Source organism: Sinocyclocheilus rhinocerous, unplaced genomic scaffold (genome assembly GCF_001515625.1).
Source record: "Sinocyclocheilus rhinocerous isolate Xijiao unplaced genomic scaffold, SAMN03320098_v1.1 scaffold975, whole genome shotgun sequence".
Lineage (NCBI taxonomy): Eukaryota > Metazoa > Chordata > Actinopteri > Cypriniformes > Cyprinidae > Sinocyclocheilus > Sinocyclocheilus rhinocerous.
This window is the reverse complement of record NW_015628726.1, coordinates 2,763,849-2,783,026: the sequence shown is the minus strand read 5'-3', so window position 1 is coordinate 2,783,026 and position 19,178 is coordinate 2,763,849. Positions and strand designations below refer to the sequence as shown.

General features: G+C 36.4%; 1 protein-coding gene across 2 annotated transcripts in view; it reads left to right on the top strand.

Annotated features, from left to right (window-relative positions):
- The first annotated feature begins 9,952 nt into the window (after positions 1–9,952).
- LOC107738421 (semaphorin-3E-like) overlaps positions 9,953–19,178 on the top strand; it is a 45,560-nt gene continuing 36,334 nt past the window's right edge. For both annotated transcript variants that reach the window (XM_016550190.1, XM_016550189.1), the window contains exon 1: positions 9,953–10,488. In XM_016550190.1, the coding sequence (XP_016405676.1) occupies positions 10,383–10,488 (106 nt within the window). In that variant the 5' untranslated portion in view covers positions 9,953–10,382. The remainder of the gene's footprint in view (positions 10,489–19,178) is intronic.

Below are 19,178 nucleotides of genomic sequence, written 5' to 3'. Positions count from 1 at the left end.
TTTTTTTGGAAAATCTAAAAATAATTGTCTTAAAAAATGTGTTTGTGCTTAAGACTTTTGCACAGTATAGAACCTTTTAAAAAATATAGAGGTTTTGAAGTCTTTGCACTTTACAGCTAATAATTTTTGCACATGTAAGATCCTGTCTTTTAGAATTGACAGAAATTGTGCTGTGCTGCTCTGAAACACCGCTGCTATGGCCTTGGTTTGGCTTTATGCAGTGAAAATTTGTTAAAATCTCCAGGCTTTGATTTTCCTGACATGCATACAAGTTACACAAGCATGCGTCTGGTTAAGCATCGAAACATCATTGATGGCCGACAGTTTCCATTCTGTAGCTTGTCTGCGGCTTTTCACTTTTGATTTGTCAAGAAGGTTTGGAGCAAACCACTGTGCATTTCTGTTTATTGGAACAATGGGGCTGCTTGTATGTCCTCATGAAATATATTTTTCTGCACTATGTCATACTGTATAAAGAATGACACACAAATGCATCATACATTGGAAATTAAGTGGTTTTAAATCAGGTGAGCAGAGAACTTTGAATGGACACTAATAATGAAGCAATGGGAAAAACTGAGGAAATACTCAAGAGACAGGGTGCAAAATTGTTCAAAGTTGGTCTTAAAACAAAAACAGGACTCAAACTTGACAACCAGGTGGAATGAGAGGTTATTACAGCACAATCATGCTGCTAATGAGTCTTTCAGACGCAACTTTCAAGTCAAGCTGGAGAACTTCCAGATTCATACAATAAAATGGCAGTCTTATTAAAGATGTCTTTGTGTTTTGTGATAAAGCACTTGGTTAAACTTTTTTTCAGTCTAATATGGCAGCCAGGACAAGTAACTGTATATTACTTTGGGGAGTACGTTTTTTTTCAACGGTCTACATAACTTCTATGCAGATAACAAGTACTAGACTCTTGAGATATTATGGTCAGATACACGCATGTAAGCCCATCTAAACCATTTGCAGGGCCTCATCTGTTCTCATCATCATATTTCTCATATATATTTGACACTCAAATACATTCAGACACACCCACACACTTGAATACATGCCAAAGTGTTGGACATTTCCTTTCCGGATGAAGTAATATCAAAGCTCATTTTCGAAGCAACCCACATTGCGATAAGCATGGGTTAAGATGGCGTTTCACATGTTTCAAAAACATGAATAATTGAATAATTACAGTTTATTATGAGTTGAATAATAACTGTACATGGAAATGACATACCGTGAGCCTCAAACACCATTGTTTCCTCCTCCTTATGTAAATCTTGTGCATGCAAAAGACCATTGAAAAATAGGCGAATCAGAACATAACACCGACTGACGTTACAGGATGGTTGTAAATGGACATGTAAAACCGTTTCTGGAGATTTTTTGCCCTTACCTAATGTAGATATCAGAGAACAATTTAAAATATTGTATCAATGCATTCTATGGCACCTTTAAGGCATTTGAGAGAGTTGAGAGAGAGAAAAAATGAGTTTATATCTTGCACAATGTTTCTTGATGTTTCTGCTGGAAAACAGAGCAAACATATGGTTTTAAGAAAATTATTGTGGTGGCATAGACAAAATGCAAAAATATTCTCTCACATTAGCATCCATTATATTGAGAGGGGTCATCGTCAGTGTAGTTTGCCCTAAAAAATAATAGCCAAATTAAAATTCCTATCTAATTATCTCAAGCACCAGCATTCTTAGCCACTTCCACTCACTCATGTGAGTCATCTGTTCATAGCAAGACCACATAAAACCTCCAGCCTGAACTGTTTCTTAGCTCTGGTTTCTGTGGGAAAGTGGGTACCATCCATGGAAGTGGTCGATGATTTTATTCCCAGTGGTTTCAACCACAGAGATTGTCAATTTTAGTCTGCATTAATTTGTCACAATGACAGCAGCTACTCCTAAATATACAGAACGTATTAAAAAAAAGGATTTTACAGACCTGCATATATGAAGTCATTTGTGTTAAACATTTTATGTAGAAGTAAAGAGTAGAAAGTCTTCTACTGTTAAGTGTTTCTCTGAACAGTAGCAGCTCTTCAGTATTTAGATGTCACGTTACATATGCTCTTGTAAGTTGAACCGTACTTTCATAACACATTGTTAGAGAATGCTATGAGAGATTCCCCTGTTTTCTCCCCAGATGCTCTCTGACACACGTTGGACGGGTCAGGTGGTTCTTTTATACAAGCCTGTGTTTCTGTGTATGTACTTGTATGTTGGACATTCTTGTAGCCCCTCAGGGTCCAGAGAAAAACTGCCTCGGTCATGGAGCCTGATGTTTGTGTGTGCAGTGATGCATGAGCCAGTGAAAACACACCTGGATTCACCGTCAGAGACAGAGAAACTGATCATACCAGCTCTCAGAACGCTGACATTCAGGTCATTCTGTGTTTTTAGTCATTAACGATAACTCATCAATTGAGGAATGTGGACAAATAAATCTGCAGTTATCTTGAAATGTAATTTTGAATTACTTAAACCTTCCCCTATCCATAGTGCTCAGTGTTTATGTAGAATTTATTTAGGGGAGCACATCTACACATACACACAGACAAAAATAGACATGTGGTTTCACTTAAGCTATCAGCAGACATGGTCATATCTCCAGCTTCCAAACTTTTAAGATAACATTCCTTTCAATTTCAAGGGTTTATGGCAAAAAAATTATTTATATCAGAGTTTTTAGATAAGATTTTTATCACTGTTTTTTGAGATATGAGTTGAAGCTTAAGCAAAAGACATGCCTCACCTCACTGTATGAAGCTAAAAGCTTTATCTGACTCAGACAGACATTATGGCTGCCAAAACGGTAATACGTTAAGACAGTTAAAGAACAATCTCAGCTGAAACTGTGTGCTAATGCAGCTATAAAATCCAGCATGGCATGATGATGTCCCAAAAACCTTTTTTCCTGAAGAGCGTCTGGCAGTGAAGTAAATCTTGTCTTGTCATGACAGTCCCTGCTCTGTAACTTATTTTGTTTGGCTTTGAATGTAGCATCTGAAGAAATACAGTAGTTCACCCAAAAATGTCATCATTTACTCGTGTCGTACCAATGTTTTGTTTTTTTTCCTGTTTAGCACGAGAAAGAGCCGAGTAAAGGCCTGTTCACACCAAGAGCAATAACGATAACTATAAATACAACGACATATATTTTTGTTTCTTTGTTTTCTCAGATCTTCTTTATGCACCAAGAGCTTGCAACACAAAATTGAAATCGCATCATATGACCCCTTTAAGAATGTGGCTTAGCCAATATTGTACATCAAATAAGTATGTAATTTGAATATTTGAGGAAGATGGGTAAATAACATAATGCAAGTAAAACAAATATATGCTCTAAATGTTTTTAGTCTTACCATAAGGCAGCTAGAGATTGGCCTGCAAAGCATGAGACTACAGTCTAAATTGTGTCAGCCTCCAGCATTCACCTTAATACAGCTTTAATCCTGTCTTATTGCATTCTAGTTCAGAGAGGCAGAGATCCAACATCTTAGACCTCATTGGCAAGATCTCAGTGCTTAGAGAGGTTGTGTCTTCGGATGGTCATCTAATCTCATGGAGCTGTGGGCAGATATTAAAACAACAATAACATCTCCTTAATGAAAAAGTACTGAGGGTTCTTTTTAAAACAGTGATACCTGATCAACTGTTTGAATCATCCAGGCATCTGCGGTGAAAGCAACTAACAGGCTTTCTATTGAAAATGGACCTGCAGCTGCTGACATTTGAGAAATCACCTCCGCTGAAATGGGTTTTATGGAGAATGTTCTTGCCAGTAATCCTCTGCTCCGCCACGGTACTACAGAGTGAGGCTTTGTTGTGGTTCTGGCTGGAAAGTTGCACTTCATTCTGTGTTAAGTGTAGCGGAGAGGCCTTTCTCTTGAGGCTCTTAAATCGCTCCGCCTGCTCGATCATGGCATTGTGATGGATACACGCTCAACTTTAAAGGGAACAGCCTACTTGGTCATGGCCGATCCATTTTTCTAGGGCTCTCCATGTGTGGATTTCCATACTTCTCTCAAACAAGTGATTTTTCGCCATTCAAGACCTTTGAAAACGCTTGAATCAAAGCCTTGCATTGAGGGATTGTCTTTGATCAGTTTTCTTTATGCAGACTGCCATGTTGATAATGTAAGGAATACCTGACAATAGATGCTTCATGTCAGAGCGGCATGTTATGGTGTGCATTACATTTTCAATAATTCAATGGTCCATTGATTATATGGGGTGATACTCACAAAGACTGTCAAGAAAATGTCTAGGTCACATTTGATAAAAATAAAATAAAATAAAATAAAAAAATAAATAAGTAAATAAACTAATAACAGTCTCTTTTTTAGGTCCATAAAATATGTGCATATATATACTGTATATACTATAAACACAGAAAAATACTGTTATACAATTTTAATACAAAAAATTGTATATCAGTATTTTCTGTTTACAGTAAAGTCATCTTTGAAATGAATAATTATTAATAAGAATAGTTAAATTAAAAGAGTTGGGTATGTGAAATATGTTTGTCTTGACTGTGGGCATAATTTAATAATAATACATTTTATAATTTGGAAAAAAAAAGTTTAATAATTTGAGTGAAATATGATATTTCTTGACAAACTTTTTATCCTTTTGCTCCTAAAATGCTTTTTTTTTTTTTTTGTATGTAGGCCTACTTGTCAACAGTTACTGTAGTTATCTTGCTTAAACAGTTGCCATTACTAATTCAAGTGTCCATAAGAATGTGAAGTGATATGCAACTGTATTAATTTACAACCAAAAATCTGGATCTTCAAAGCTGTGCAAATGCTGAATCAATTAGACAATGCTATAATATGAGTTAATACATATAATTAATGTATGCATAATGCTTTGTGATAAATTGTGAATGCATGCGACAAAGAGGACATGTGATGCACACCTGTGTAAACTAGATGCAGAGCGAAATTCGCTCTGAAGATGAACAGAGCTTTAGTTGCAGGCCACAGACTCGCACCCCTATTAAGCCGGCAGTCTCTCGTCCACGAGTTTTCATCACGGGATGCATGTTTCACCCTGACAGCGTGCTCCTCCCACCCCTGTGGTATGGCTGTCTGATGTTTTCATAGCATTAACATGAGAGAAAATATTTTCACTGCTGTGTGAATCATGAAAGCAGCGGCTCCAGACAAGGCCAAAGGGAAACAAATCTCCGATATTAACACCGAATTAAACTGCCTTTTTTCACACAGCAAGCCGTCTGGGCTGACAGGAGATGTGGATGGGGGACGTTTAAAAGGGGTTTGCGAAACAAACTTTTCAGGGCTACTTGGAGAAAGATCTTCGTGATCGACAGATTAAGAGAGGGTCAAGTTTATGAGCTGGAGATACAGTTTGGCTTAAAGAAGAGAAACATCACAAAAGAAATGTCTTAAAATAGCTAATTTGTTATTTCGAGATAAAGTCCTACAATAGGAAAAAAAGGTATACAATGGAAATGAACAGGGACAAATATTGGAGTAAATGTGAAGCTTCTTATTTTATAAATGCATTAACATTAATGTTTAAACATAAAAATGGTTTATTATTTGAGATGTAAAGCTATTTGAATCATTTAAACAGGTATAGCTAAAATAATGGTAACCCACACTATTGAAACTAGTATACTATTCAAGCCGAGATGATTGGCCCCATTCAACTCCATTGTGCATAACTGTAACCCATATAATATATGTGTTATTTTAGTATTATTTAATACGTTTACAGTATTAATTAATATTTTAAATTCTTTTATTTTTTTTATATTTTCCTTTTTCATTTCAATTTCAAATTAATTTGTGGTTTTACCATTTATTCATTAATAAATGACAATATAATATTAAAATATTTATATTTTATTTCAGCTATATTTAAATTACAGAAAATGTTTAATAGTTTAATTGTAGTCTTAGTTTTAGTTCACAGTAACAACACTGGTGGAAATTAATTTTTGTAATGACATTATGCCACAAATGCAGTATTTGTACTGAACTCTCCAGGGAAACCCCTTTTAAAGTGGGAGAATTAAAGACCCTTGTAATGTCACTGTTTTTAAAAATCCTCTTATGTTTGTAACTTAATTTAGTCACCTACCTTAATAAAATGTTCCACTTATCTGTTTGATTTTATAAACCGATAAGATTTGTTTTATTGATAGGAAAGCACATCTTAAAGTCTGTTTTTATATCTCTTTTTATTACAAATGATCGTTTGAAATGCTGCGGCATTTAAAATCAGTGGTAGTGAGTTATCCAAAATTTTTTCTTCAGCTAATCCAAGAAAAAGACACGTGTCCCAAGAAAATGTATGACAGCGGAGATATAAAGCAATACTATCTTTTTCCATTTCCATTTTAAACATTCCAGTCAGTATAATAAGGGTGTCAAACATACTGGCACTAGCAGAGGGATTGCTGATGACTTCCTTTGCACTGGCACAGCTGCCAAAAGCCTTTACTCTATTTCTCTGTCTCTCATTCAGCTGGAGATTGTAGGGTGACTGTCAGTACTGTATATCAGATAGCTGTTATTATAAAAGAAAATGTGAAAGAAGGGGATAATGAAAGGTTAGGGGAATGGGCAGCAGGCAGATGCTGACTGACATGTTTCAACTAATTCACAAGACTGAAACACAGCCAATGCAGTTCAAATGGCTGAATGCAACTCTACACATGACCCACTCACTCACGCTGGGATTTCATGCCGATTGTATTCAAAAGGAACCAATTAGTTCACAAGTCTTGCCATGTTTATTCTGATGCAGTCACCCTATGGAATAGTAAGATGAGAATGTCTTTGCACTATTAAAACTATCAATTTTAAAGTGTAGTACACGGAATTCTTCTGAATTGTGAATACAACAGATTATCGGATTACGTTTTACAAGAAAATGTCATTTCAGTCTCTTTTTCTTCTAATTTGATGTGTAACTTGCCATTTCTCTTCCTTTTTTTCATTTTCATTCAAATTGCTTGTAAATATCTCTTTTTTTTTCTTCAGTTTACAGTATATAGGAATGCAACTTTCAGAAATAAAAATTTAGATCTGTTTTTTGTGGACTATTTGTTGAAACTAAGCTACAAAAACAGGCTTTTCAGAAATTGTTGAGGTCTGTCCGAGAAAAAAAAAAAAAAAAGAACTGACCTGGTATGTTGTTTTTATTTGATTTTATGTTTTGTTTTGTTTTTATTTTTATTAAAAATTATTTGGACACTTAATGTGTGTTTCTGTTATTTTTCTATAAATAATAAATTGATTTGCATATGATATTGTGTGATCTTGCCATCTAATTTTTATTTTATTTTATCCAAGTTTTTTGGATAAACTATAATTATATAGATTTGAGTTATAAGCTAAAGTGTTTTTCTGAATTTTGTGGCCAAGTACTGTAGTGCCTACAGATGGGGATAAACTGATTTTTAATGAGTACTAACAGTGTGGTGCTGTTTGAACGGGAGAGGGTTTTTTGATAACTTTTTGATGATGAATAAAAAGGTAGAGGTCCAGTAGAGTATTTACAAAGCAATATGATGTCACCCGATTCAGCAAGCGTAGCCAGCATGCCATATGTGAACATACAATGAGATCATCTCAGAATTTAACAAGGATCAGCTGCCGTTGGTTTACTAAATAACACAGTGCAATGAACAGAGCGACCTCATTTCTTCTTAGATGACAGGCAAATGACATTGATAATAACTTTTTAGTTGATCTAAGTGCTGAAAGTTTGATCAAGAGCTTCACTACAGTCAGGGACTGATCATCAGCCACAGGCTGGAGGAACTCAAACTTCACAAACTAAGAGGGACGTGTAGATGTGAGAATGACAAAGAAAAGGGGCTTGAAAGAGAAAAGTTAAGTGCAGTTTAATGGTGCTCACAAAAATAACCATTGGTGAACACAGAGCTGCTCTAATGAATGCAGCATTGGGCTGCGTAACCGCAGACGCAGATGAAAGTGATTGCTCACAATCCACCACAGCTCAAGATCTACGCTGTGAATTGATTGTTTTGTCATGATCAGAGCATGAGCGCTCCCTCTCATTTTTCATTGGTGGTTTACATGAATGAGTGCACATCTGAGCTGACTTCTGTCCTTTATTTCCATCTTCTTTTGGCAAACTAATGTGTATAACATTGGAACACAACAAGATGGAAACTGTAAGGGTACTTTCGTTTGCCTGGTTCGAACCCAAGTTCGATTGCTCCCCCCTCCTACTGCCCCCCGCTGGTTTGTATTCATACTAGGGTTGCAAAAAGGTGGAAAATTTCCAGTAAATGTAGGAAACATTCCAGAAAATTTGGAAACTTTCCAGGATTTTTTGGAATATTCCAGGGATTTTTTACGGATATTTACCGGAAATTTTCCACCCCTTTGCAACCCTAATTCATACCGTGTTTTTTCGGTTCTGAACCACGATACGTTTGTATCATCAGAGTGGCGGCTGTTTACACCTGTTATTAGGTAACGACTGTGCAGAAGACGGCAAAATGAATGCTGCAGCGCATCAGTCACGCTTTACAAGAAAGCGAGTGAGCAAACACTTCCATGATTTAGTCCGACCACCCTTTTTTTTAGGTGGACTCGGGTACGGTTTGTGGTTGCACAATGCACACCCAAGTTCAGAAAACGACATTCACATTATCCAGACGAACCGAACTCTGATGTCAAACGAACCCATGTGTGCACCAAAAGTGCTAGTGTGAAAGCCCCATAAGAGGAAGTGGTTTCCTGCACTGTATTTGAGTTTGGGCTCACCCGCAGAGATTGTTACCTTGAGTTGTTGCTTGCTTCAGATTAACTCTTCATGCTAATAGTGCACTCTATTATTTGCAGATTTGGCCCGTTGCTGCATTCATCGTTACACTGCTAAATAGACAATGGACATCTTTTTTCCCTCTAGCTATATGTCCAATGCATGCAGTTATATGCGTGCAGATTCCTTTTGAAAAGACAGGATTTGACCTTTGAATATTGTCTGTACAATGGTTAACATGACTGCACCTTAACATATTTAAATACATATTGGATAAAGCTCAATTTAATCAAAATACACTATTGCCACTTGTGCCAGTTATAAATTTGATCAAGAACAGCTGCTATAAAGATGGATCTTCGTGCACTTTGATTTGTTGGTTGAATATAGTTTTCAAGGAAAAGTATAATTGGGACCCCTGCTTTAAATGAATATGTTTGTGTAAGAGAGAAAGAGCGAGGACAAGAAGTTTATTTTATTTTATTTATTTAGTAAAATCCAGAATTTTTATTAGAGGACAACTGCTCAACCACTGCACACAGAAAGAGAAAGTTAGAAAGTGTCAAATATATAACAAACAAATAATGTACAGTGATATGATGCAAAGATTTGGTCACTGACAGGTCCCAGTCTTGATGAATGCTGTTGTTGTTCCATCAGTGGCTGTTGCTTAAAGTCCCTATTCTTTTAAGGACATAAAGGAAATACTGGTATTAATTTTTATTTAATATAAATATTTAATATACATTTTTATTTCATATGTATTTCCCACCCCCCAAATCTAGCATAATTACTTTCATTTGTACATGTGCATAAATAAATATATTATATGTGGACATTCTGGGGAAGAAGTGTTTATATGACAACGATTTCTGATTAATTACATCATTTGCCAACTGTCTTATTCAGATTTCCTGAAATGTCTTACATTGTCCAACTGCAGTGGCAGTAACCACAATATAACCGAATTCCAATATTAATTATAATTTTCAGTTGCATGTAAACACAATGCATAAGATGAGAAGAAAAGTATGTCATAAATAGAGGAGAACGCAAGGGTGGAACTAAGAGAGTGAGATAGACAGAAGGAGAGAGTGAAAGAGAAGGGTGGGGGTGGATGGGAGTGTTTGGCTGTTGTCCATGTGTACGGCAGGGGAGTTGAAGCAGTCAGGAGGGGAGAGAGGGCTGGCACGTGGAAGGGCAGTATTTCTCAGAGACAGGAGAGGGAGAGAGAGAGAGGAAAGAGAGGAGATGGAAGCTCTCCAAGATCAGTGCGCTTGTTGTCTGACACACGCTTGCACTCACACATTCTTATGAGTTTGAGGAATCCATCGCCTGTGGTAAGAGTGACAGGAACAGTCAGCCAGGGTTGAGTCACAGCAGTGCGCATGGTTTAGACACTTTCTTCACACTGGGATCCACAGAAGCATCTCAAAACACACCCTAAGCGTTAGTGAGTTTCGGCACACTGCTCTGATGACAGCAAACTAATTTTCGTCTGTAACCGGCAATTCAGTCTGTCAGCGGATGGAGGCTGCTCGTGGTGGATTGTAAGGAGTCCGTGTGAGACTTCAAGAGGAGTGCGTGAGGATGGCATGGGGCGTGTGGACCTTCATGCTTTGCGTGACACTGTGGATCTGCTCTGCAACTCAATCAGCAAAGACTGTGAATCCAAGATTACGACTATCTCACAGAGGTAAGGCAACAGGTGTGTGTGGGTGTTTGTGTTGAGCCTGAAGTTCACTCAAATTGAAGCTCATAATTTTAGACTCAATGTTTTAGATGGACATCTCAATACAGCTCTTCCAAATGACTTTATACAGGTTAAGCATATTGATTACTTTATCACTTTCCTCCACTGTTAAAATGGACAAGTGTCTTAAAGAATTAAACAAGCAAAATGTATATGTATTTATATTAACATAAGTTTTATAGTTATTACAACACAAATTGGTGGTAAATTTTAAGTTTCATATGATTTCATTTGCAAAGTTTTGTACGATTTCTTTTGTAAGAATATGTAGGCCTACAATCTAATTTTGTACGATTTCGTACAATATCAGTTATACGATTTCATATGATCTAATTTTGTACGATTCCACACTATCACATTTTGTACAATTTCATATGATATTCATATAATCTACTTTTGTATAATCTCTTTCATACAATCTCATTTGTACAATTTGATAATTTTATAAAGTCTAGCCTAATTTTTACGATCTGCTTACGCCCCACTAAAGATAAGGTTTAGGGGAAAAAAGTTTTTTTTTTTTCCCCCCATTTACATTTATACAAATTCACCAAAGCGTAAAATAGATACCAATATAATAATATATAATATTAAAAAATATATATATTTTTAAATGTTTTTTATTTTATTTTATTTTTATATGCTTTTGAGTGTACTACATATTTAATCTGTTAGATAGTGTGAATGAATGTCAGTCAAGTTGATTATGGACATGCAAATGATTTGGATGAAGTCATAGGTGCTGCCATAAATACATCTGGATTCTCTTTTATTTGTGCTTTTGCTCACCGTTACGGTGGTTGAGCTTCTACAATGTGGTTTTCTGTCAGCTTAAGCGGTTCACTGAAGGAATGTCAACTGTTCTTTTTACTATGCTGGTCTTTCATTGGCATGTTTACAGTGAAATTCGGGGATAGATGGGGGCACCCTTTGTAGATGAACTCCCTAGCCCGAAGCAAATAGCCCATGCCTCTCAGTCTTCCTCTTTGATCAGAATGCTGTGGAAACTGTGTCATATAAAAATCCACACCCCAGCGTTGGTCATGGTCGAGAGTCCTTGTGGAATTTCAGTGCATGATAAATCAAACCAATGCCGTCTATGAGCTATCTGTAAAACCTGCTCATGGAAACAACACTTCTCCTTTGAGAAAACACTGACACTATGTACCCTGGCCAAAGGTTTTAGACTGAGGTGTGTTTGAGTGGCTTTTCTCATTAGATTTGTCATAATATTGATTCTCAGTGTCATATTCAGTGGGTTGAGTGCATAGCTGCTGGCAAACTGAAGCAAATTGGGATTGACGTGTGGCGAAGGAACCGGCTGGCAGCAGGGGAAATGTCCCCAGGCAAAGATAAAATGTGGAATTTCTTTCCCAATCCTCTCAGTGCCATTCTTCTCCCTGTGCTTTGTTTTTTTCTTTTCCCTTTTTAAATTTTTGATTTAAAAGGTTGATTTTGAGGGGGAAATGTTCTACCTGATGGGACATGAAATGGCTTTCATTGTTGTCAGGTTGTTATATTCATATAATTGTTCATTATTTAGATTAAGTTTATTTAATTTTTTATTTTTACTTTTTTACAGATTTGTTTTAGACATCATTTTCTCTTTATTAGCCATTTATAGTTCCTCTGTGTCCATCTCTCCCCCCCCCATGCTTCTGTTTCTGTCATTTACTTGGTGTTCTCTGCATGTCTAGACTGATAAAGTGTTCTCTACTCAGCAGAAGAAACATTTTTGCTTGTATCCTATCATTATGGAATGAAAAACATGTATGCTTTAAATTCTGAATAACTTGAAGACCTCAGAGGTAGTTGAGGCATTTTTGTAAACCTTGGAGGCAATCGCAAGAGGTTGACTTGCGGTTAAACCCATTGAGATTCTCCTCTTAAATTTGAAAGATGTCTTAAATTATAACTGGAATTAAAACCAGTAGTTGATTTAATTAAATATTGCCCTGATCTGCCTGCGGCTGCATGTGTTATGTGCTAACCAGAGTGGGATTTTTTTTTGCCTACCAGACATAGTGCTTTACTGCCCAATTTACCAGACGGTTAATTATAAAACTGAGTTAAATTGAATTTGCAAATGTGCAAAGCATTAAGTCTGAAAACTGGTTTCACATCTAAGTCCTTTTTAGAGTCTAAGTCTTTTAGCCCTCAGACATTTTTAGTAGCCCAAAAAATGAAGGTAAATGGGGGTTTGGATCTCTCTTGTCCTGTTTACTGCTGTGTAGTCTTGTGTAGCTAGACCTTTGACCTTTTGTGCAGCTTATTCTGGCCAAGAATTACCAACTTTGATGGAAGAGACTGTATATCAGACATGATAATAATACAAACTGGTTTGCCATATTTCATGTCCTTAAAACATTTATTTTTGTTATAAATAAATTGTTGCTTTCACAAACATGCATTTTCTTTTCTTTTTTGTTTTCTTTCTTTTATTAATCTACTTTTTTTTTTTTTGTCAAAGACGTCTTATAGGTCACCCACTACATAAACTGTTAGAAAAGTATGTGCTAATTTCCTTGTGCTAAAAGTTCATGATGTTATACTCTACAAAGTTCTTCAACAATGGTTCTTTTTACCACTGTAAAGTCGTAACATTAGGAAAATTCTGTCTGAGGATTTTCTGTCAATTTAATTAATTTCTTTAATGACAGTGGTGGCTTATACCACAAAGTTACCACATTTTACTGTATTAATCGATAGGAATTATTTGAGGAAAAACTGTCATTACTATGGTATATTTTTCTAAAGGTACTGTTTGTGGACTTGTGAATTCTCCTAGCCAGCAGTTGCTTGCAGCAACCTGTGTTTTGTTTGCTTGTGTGGAACGTATTTGACATGCTTATCAATATCTATAGAGCTTGAGTTTGTCTCCTCTGTGGATTTTATGAGTGCACTTTTGTTTCCTGCTTTACTAGAACAAGTAGCTCTGGTTACATTTCAGTTTGTTGCATTGAAAAGCTACTACAGTGCAAAGTGCTTTTCTTCTTATTGAAATAAATTTTCATTTGTGTAGGCTGGAGAGTTTCAGTGGGATTTTAAGCTTCTAAATTTGTTTCAGTAAGCATATTAACCCTCGGTTAGGGCTTGACACACACTAATAAAAGGACAATGTAAAGACTGGATTTGTTCTATTCCTGTGATGTTTCAGAGTTGCAACCTTTGCGTGATGCTATTCAAGTGGAAAATGGAGTTTCAAAAGGGAATTCGCATTTCAGATTTAAGGGCAAGGTGCTGCTGCTCTGCTTTGATTTGGCTAAGCTTTGCTTAAAGAACTAAAAATTAGCTACAGCAAATGCTAATTAGGTGTAAAGGAAATAAGGAATCTTATTTTAAAAAGCCATGTTTTGGCTTCATTGTCTTAACAGCTGAAGCAACAACTCATTCAGCTGGTTTGTAGGTGTTTGGGTGTGATTGTGTAGGTGGTTGCATATTTGATATTTATTTTTAAATGGCTTTGAGGGTGTAATCAGGCTAAAAACAACAAAAGTGGGAGTTAAGAGATTGCCATTGAAATTGGTGTAATTAGTAGGAGCTACAACTTGGCAAAAGACTTAAAAGAGAATAACATTTCATTTCAGGCATGAAAATTGCCAACCGCATCCCAACGGTGTATTCCGAGCCTTACGGGCACCTTGATTATATGCAGGTATATTTGAGAGTATCAAATAGTGAGGCCGAATTATTTAGTGGTGCGATTGTACGTTCTTCCCTACCGCAGGATCCGAGGGGCAGCATGTTAAGCACATGATCTGCAAGAGTTGTATATTTATTCGAGAGTGAATTCAGTTTCAATCTACTCTAAACATTATTTCAAAACACTTCCAACTGGTTCTGGAGTGACCAACCCCGGTTTGGGGTGATGTCACGCTGTCTGAGTTTGAGTTTCGTTTGAGCGTTTGAGTTTCGTGCATTAACTTGTATAAATAAACCATGCTAGCTTCGGTGCGGTATTACTGAACAGTTACCCCTTGCAAAATTTCAACAAGTAGCCCCCCAAAAGCTCTCCAGAGCTTTTAGCCCTTGTCCCAGCTACATATAAAGAGTGTCAGTTTCTTATCCCGAATCTATAGTCGTTCAAACATACAAATCCTCACGGACCTCCAGTTGGTCCCAGCTATCATCACGTAAATGGATGTTCATGAATGTTTTATGAGTTTGTTTTAAACAACCCAAACATACAACATGTTTGCCCCCTACATCAATATAAATGTGAGAAAAGAGACCTATTTTGAGCTCTCTGACACTTAAGTACAGTCAAAAAAAAAGTTTCGCCATGTTATGTGGTCTATAATAACAAGCTATAGTAGCTTTTCCATCGTCAGTCATCACTAAATGACTAATCACAGTTTGAGCACTCTAAATCGGTTTTTCATCACCTTTTACTGGAGAACATGATCTTTAAGTTTTGAATTCAGCCTTGGGATTTGTTTTACAGAGCTTTTGGCTTTTAGCGAGGAAGACCAAGGTCTGTGTTTAATTTTTATATTCTGTTTTAAATTGACAGTATAACAACCCATTAGACAGCTCATGTTGCGTTTAGGCTCGGGTCATAATGACTAATATGCTTCTCGAGTCTCTGCTGCAGTTTTCAACCTACTTCAGTGTAGACAACAAGGCTCACCTATGCTCAGATGACTTTAAATGATTTTGCCAAGGGTTATTTTCTTTTTTGGTGAATAGGGGAGTTTTATTCCCAAACGGAAGAATAAATGTTTTGTAACATTTAGAGTAAAATATAATTTTCAAATGTAATATTTTACCATTCCACATGATTTCATATGAAGGTTTTCATGTAGCCATTTCAGTGTGCTGTCCTTGTGTTATAAATTGGCATAATCCAGTCATTACAGCCAACTTTTACGTCTGTCATTAACATGCGTTTTCCCTAATTGGATTGTGATCAGATAACTGAAACTATTTGGAGGTGGTCTGGAACAGATGCTGACCACATTTAAAGGACCACTTTCATGACATTCCAACCCTGTATGACTGACTGACTTCTGAAGAATATAGAATATTTAGAATATATTCTGAAGAACATTGTGGTCCAAACAACATTAGACCCTATTGACTTCTATTGTATGGAAAAAGATACCTTTTCCAACAAGTCTTAAATGATCATGTGTAATAGTCACCTATTTGTCATTCCAAAAGCAAGATTTGCTTTGAGTCCACAGCACATGAAATGAGAAGGACTTATACAAGCAAACCTCCTGCTGTTTCATCACCCAGTCATTGTATCCAGATAGCGCTGCCTGTGATTTGCTGGCCCGCAGGTCATTGCATAATTAATGATGTTCTTAGGAGAGTTTGTTCCCGCTTTGGTCTGTTCTTGCTTCTTCCTACCTCTCGCTGTGTCTTTCTCAGTATTTCTCCTGACTGTTCCAAAAGGTCTGTTTACCCAATAAACCCATCATTTCCTTTCAAACGGGGCATCTGAAGGGTCGTCATGGAGACGGGTTCTTCAGAGACCGCAGGACGGGAAGGAAGAAATCCTGGGTTTTAATAAACTTCACAGTCAGTACAATCAGCAGACCAACAAATGGCCCCAGAGAACAAGGGTTTCCTTGACTTACAGTGGCTTGAATGAATGCACATTGTTCTCTGGTGAATGAAAGATCCCCAATGTCAGGTAATTCACAATGCATCCATCAATCAGCTTGTTTCCCCACATCATACAACCCGAACAACCATTTTCAATAAAACAATGGCTTGGAATTTCATCAAACGTTGAAGATTGGCGGTCCATGTGACGTCCTCTTATCTTTGATATATTGTACTACAGTGAAGGCAGTTGATGGTTTTCATTTGGATGTTATCTGTCCTTCAGCTAATGCTCTTTGTATTCATTCCCTAGAGGCGACACACAATGGCTTTGTAAAAATTGTGTAATTTTCTGTCATTCTTAAAAGCTTTCAAACTACTGTTCCTCTCAATCCACAGAGAACCATAGGGTCGATAAATGATTTCATACTCTTAAACTTAGGTTGAAAATTGTTTGACCTCTTTTTTGGTACCCAGTAATCCTCTACAGACTTTTCTCTTGAAGCATTTGTGGCAGTTCTTGTGGGAGGACGTTTGAGTAGAGCTAATCGTCTTATATCTGTAAGTGAATTACGATGTGGCATTACTCAGGAGATCTACTCAGGTTTAATCTACTCTGACTGACAGTCCAAGAATTATGATGTATAAATGTCAAGGTTTATTGTTATTTAAATAAATGAGTAGTAAATTTTGTTCTTACACCATCTTTCGCTCTCATGTTGTCCAAGGCTTAGGTTAAATATGAGAAAAATGTTTTATGAACTGAAATCTTTGCCGTCTTTCAACCCATCGGCTTAGGGATGTTGAAAGGCTTTTTTTTGAGTGAGCGACAGGCCTCAATGTATCCAACACTTGTGTTTTTTGGGAGTTTTGCAGCTCTTAAACATGAGCGGTTATTCCAGGTGGGATAAAATTATAGGAAATAAAACCATGGAAAACCCCTCAGTTTGTTTTCAAAGGATACCACTTAAAATGTGTGTTTATCTCCGTACATGCCAAGACATTGAACTGAAAGAGTATCTTAATGAAACATTCAGATGGTTGAGGTTAAAAAGTGAAAAACTCATAAATATAATATGAAGAGATGGGTGTTTCCTGTAGAAACGCTGAGAGTGGTTTTGTTATAATCACACATGTATTTTAAAATACTGTGTGAAGGCTGACTCACCTAGCAGATTTTTAGAAGTTTTAATAGATTTTTTTTTTTTTTGAGTGTGTATTGGAAATATCATGTCCCAGAGTTCTTGATCTAAACATTAATTTATCAGATGCATAGGCTTTATATTTATTTATATTTTTAATTTTTTTTGCCCACCACTTTATGAAATAATTAGTATGCAGTAGTGACTGATATAATTTTTTTTATTGCTGATTCCATATACTGCATGACACAAGCAACACTCATAACAATTGCTAATATTTACATTTTAAAATATAGTTTGAACTTGCTAAAGTACAGTATATATGTAAAATATATTTTACTTAATAATTTAGATGGGTACTTTTTGATAATTTAAACAACCAGCACATCTATGCATCAAACCATGTCTGTGTTGGAATTTGGCATCTTTATTAGCAATAGTCATTTTCATTAACCCATGACACTATAGCTTGCAATATAATATATTTGGCCTTGTTAAGCACAATCATTCTTCTATTGTGCATGTACTGCATGGACAGCAACTTCCTTGAACATATTTCCCTTGCTAGAAATTTCCAGTTCCACAAAGCTGAGTTCATGTTTTTTTTTTTTTTCTGGAAATCTTGAATGCAGAATGAGGAAAAATTTAAATATAACAAAATGCTATTAAAATCAATCAGTCACCACAGAATAATACATGACAAGCCAAATCTGGCAGTGTTTCCATGTGTCTGTCTGTGAGCCTTATGCGGTCCACAGCATGCTCCATTAGGAGGACCTGACCTCTGTCTGCTTAGCTCCGCCTACTGGATGACTGACATGCGTTTTGTGTTTGTGCATTTGACAATTTGCTATGTATCAACACATCATGTGTTCTAGCAGGTAATTGAAGTTTATCTCGCAGCCACTGTGGAATCGCCAGTAGCATGTTGTTTCAGTCAACGCTGATGTTTGAAATCAAAATACCTGTCTGTCTTTGTTAACTTGATTGACAGGTCAGAAAGACCCTGGCCCATGAAAGGGGGAGCAGATGGGGCTTTCCCCCCTTTTTTCTGTGCAATGTCTGACGGGTCACAATGCACTTCTTTTTTTCCATATAGAGCTGATGCACGATATCACACTCCATGACTCCATTTATTTTTTTTATACTTTGGTCACATTATACCATTACTAAAAGCTTCAGCACAAGGGTTTGTCATTCAGCAAACCCCTATTTCGGCTGCACGCTCATGTATCGTCCAAGCATCGCTGAGATTGTTTATGGAAATAATCTTCATCTAAGTCCTCCCCATCTCATATCTTCACCCTTAACTGAGCGTTGCATCTAAATGTGGAGTCAATGTGCCACTGTTGCTTTAAACGTTTTGGTAAAAGCTTTAATCTCAACCTACCTGCTATAAAGCACAGACAAAACACCTCTTTGCAATGTGCTTTATCTCTAAAAGAGCCATTGTTTCATCATTGAGATAAACTGAGAGTATGGAATTATAAGATATTTCTCATGACATATTTAGCTGATAAAATGTCTGTATAATGTTTAGCTGATAAATGTTTGTAAACAACTGCAAACAATGCAAAGAACATGTTTCATATGTGAAATATATCTAAATTTGTAGTTTTTGGCTAATATGTTTTGGCATTGGAATTAATATAAATCCATGAAGTTGGTATGTAATTTTCTTAGTCAACATTGTTTGATTGCTTGCAACCAAGTTTAGTTGCATTATTTATATATATATATATATATATTAGGGGTGGGGGAAAAAATCGATACAGCATAGTATCGCGATATTTTCCGCGGCAATATTGTATCGATACACGGACGCCAAGTATCGATCTTTTATTATACTATTAGGTAGAATAATAAAATCAATTTCTTTACAATCCACTAGATGGTGGTGTTGAGTTTTTTTCTGGTGAGGTCAGCTGGGTCACCTTC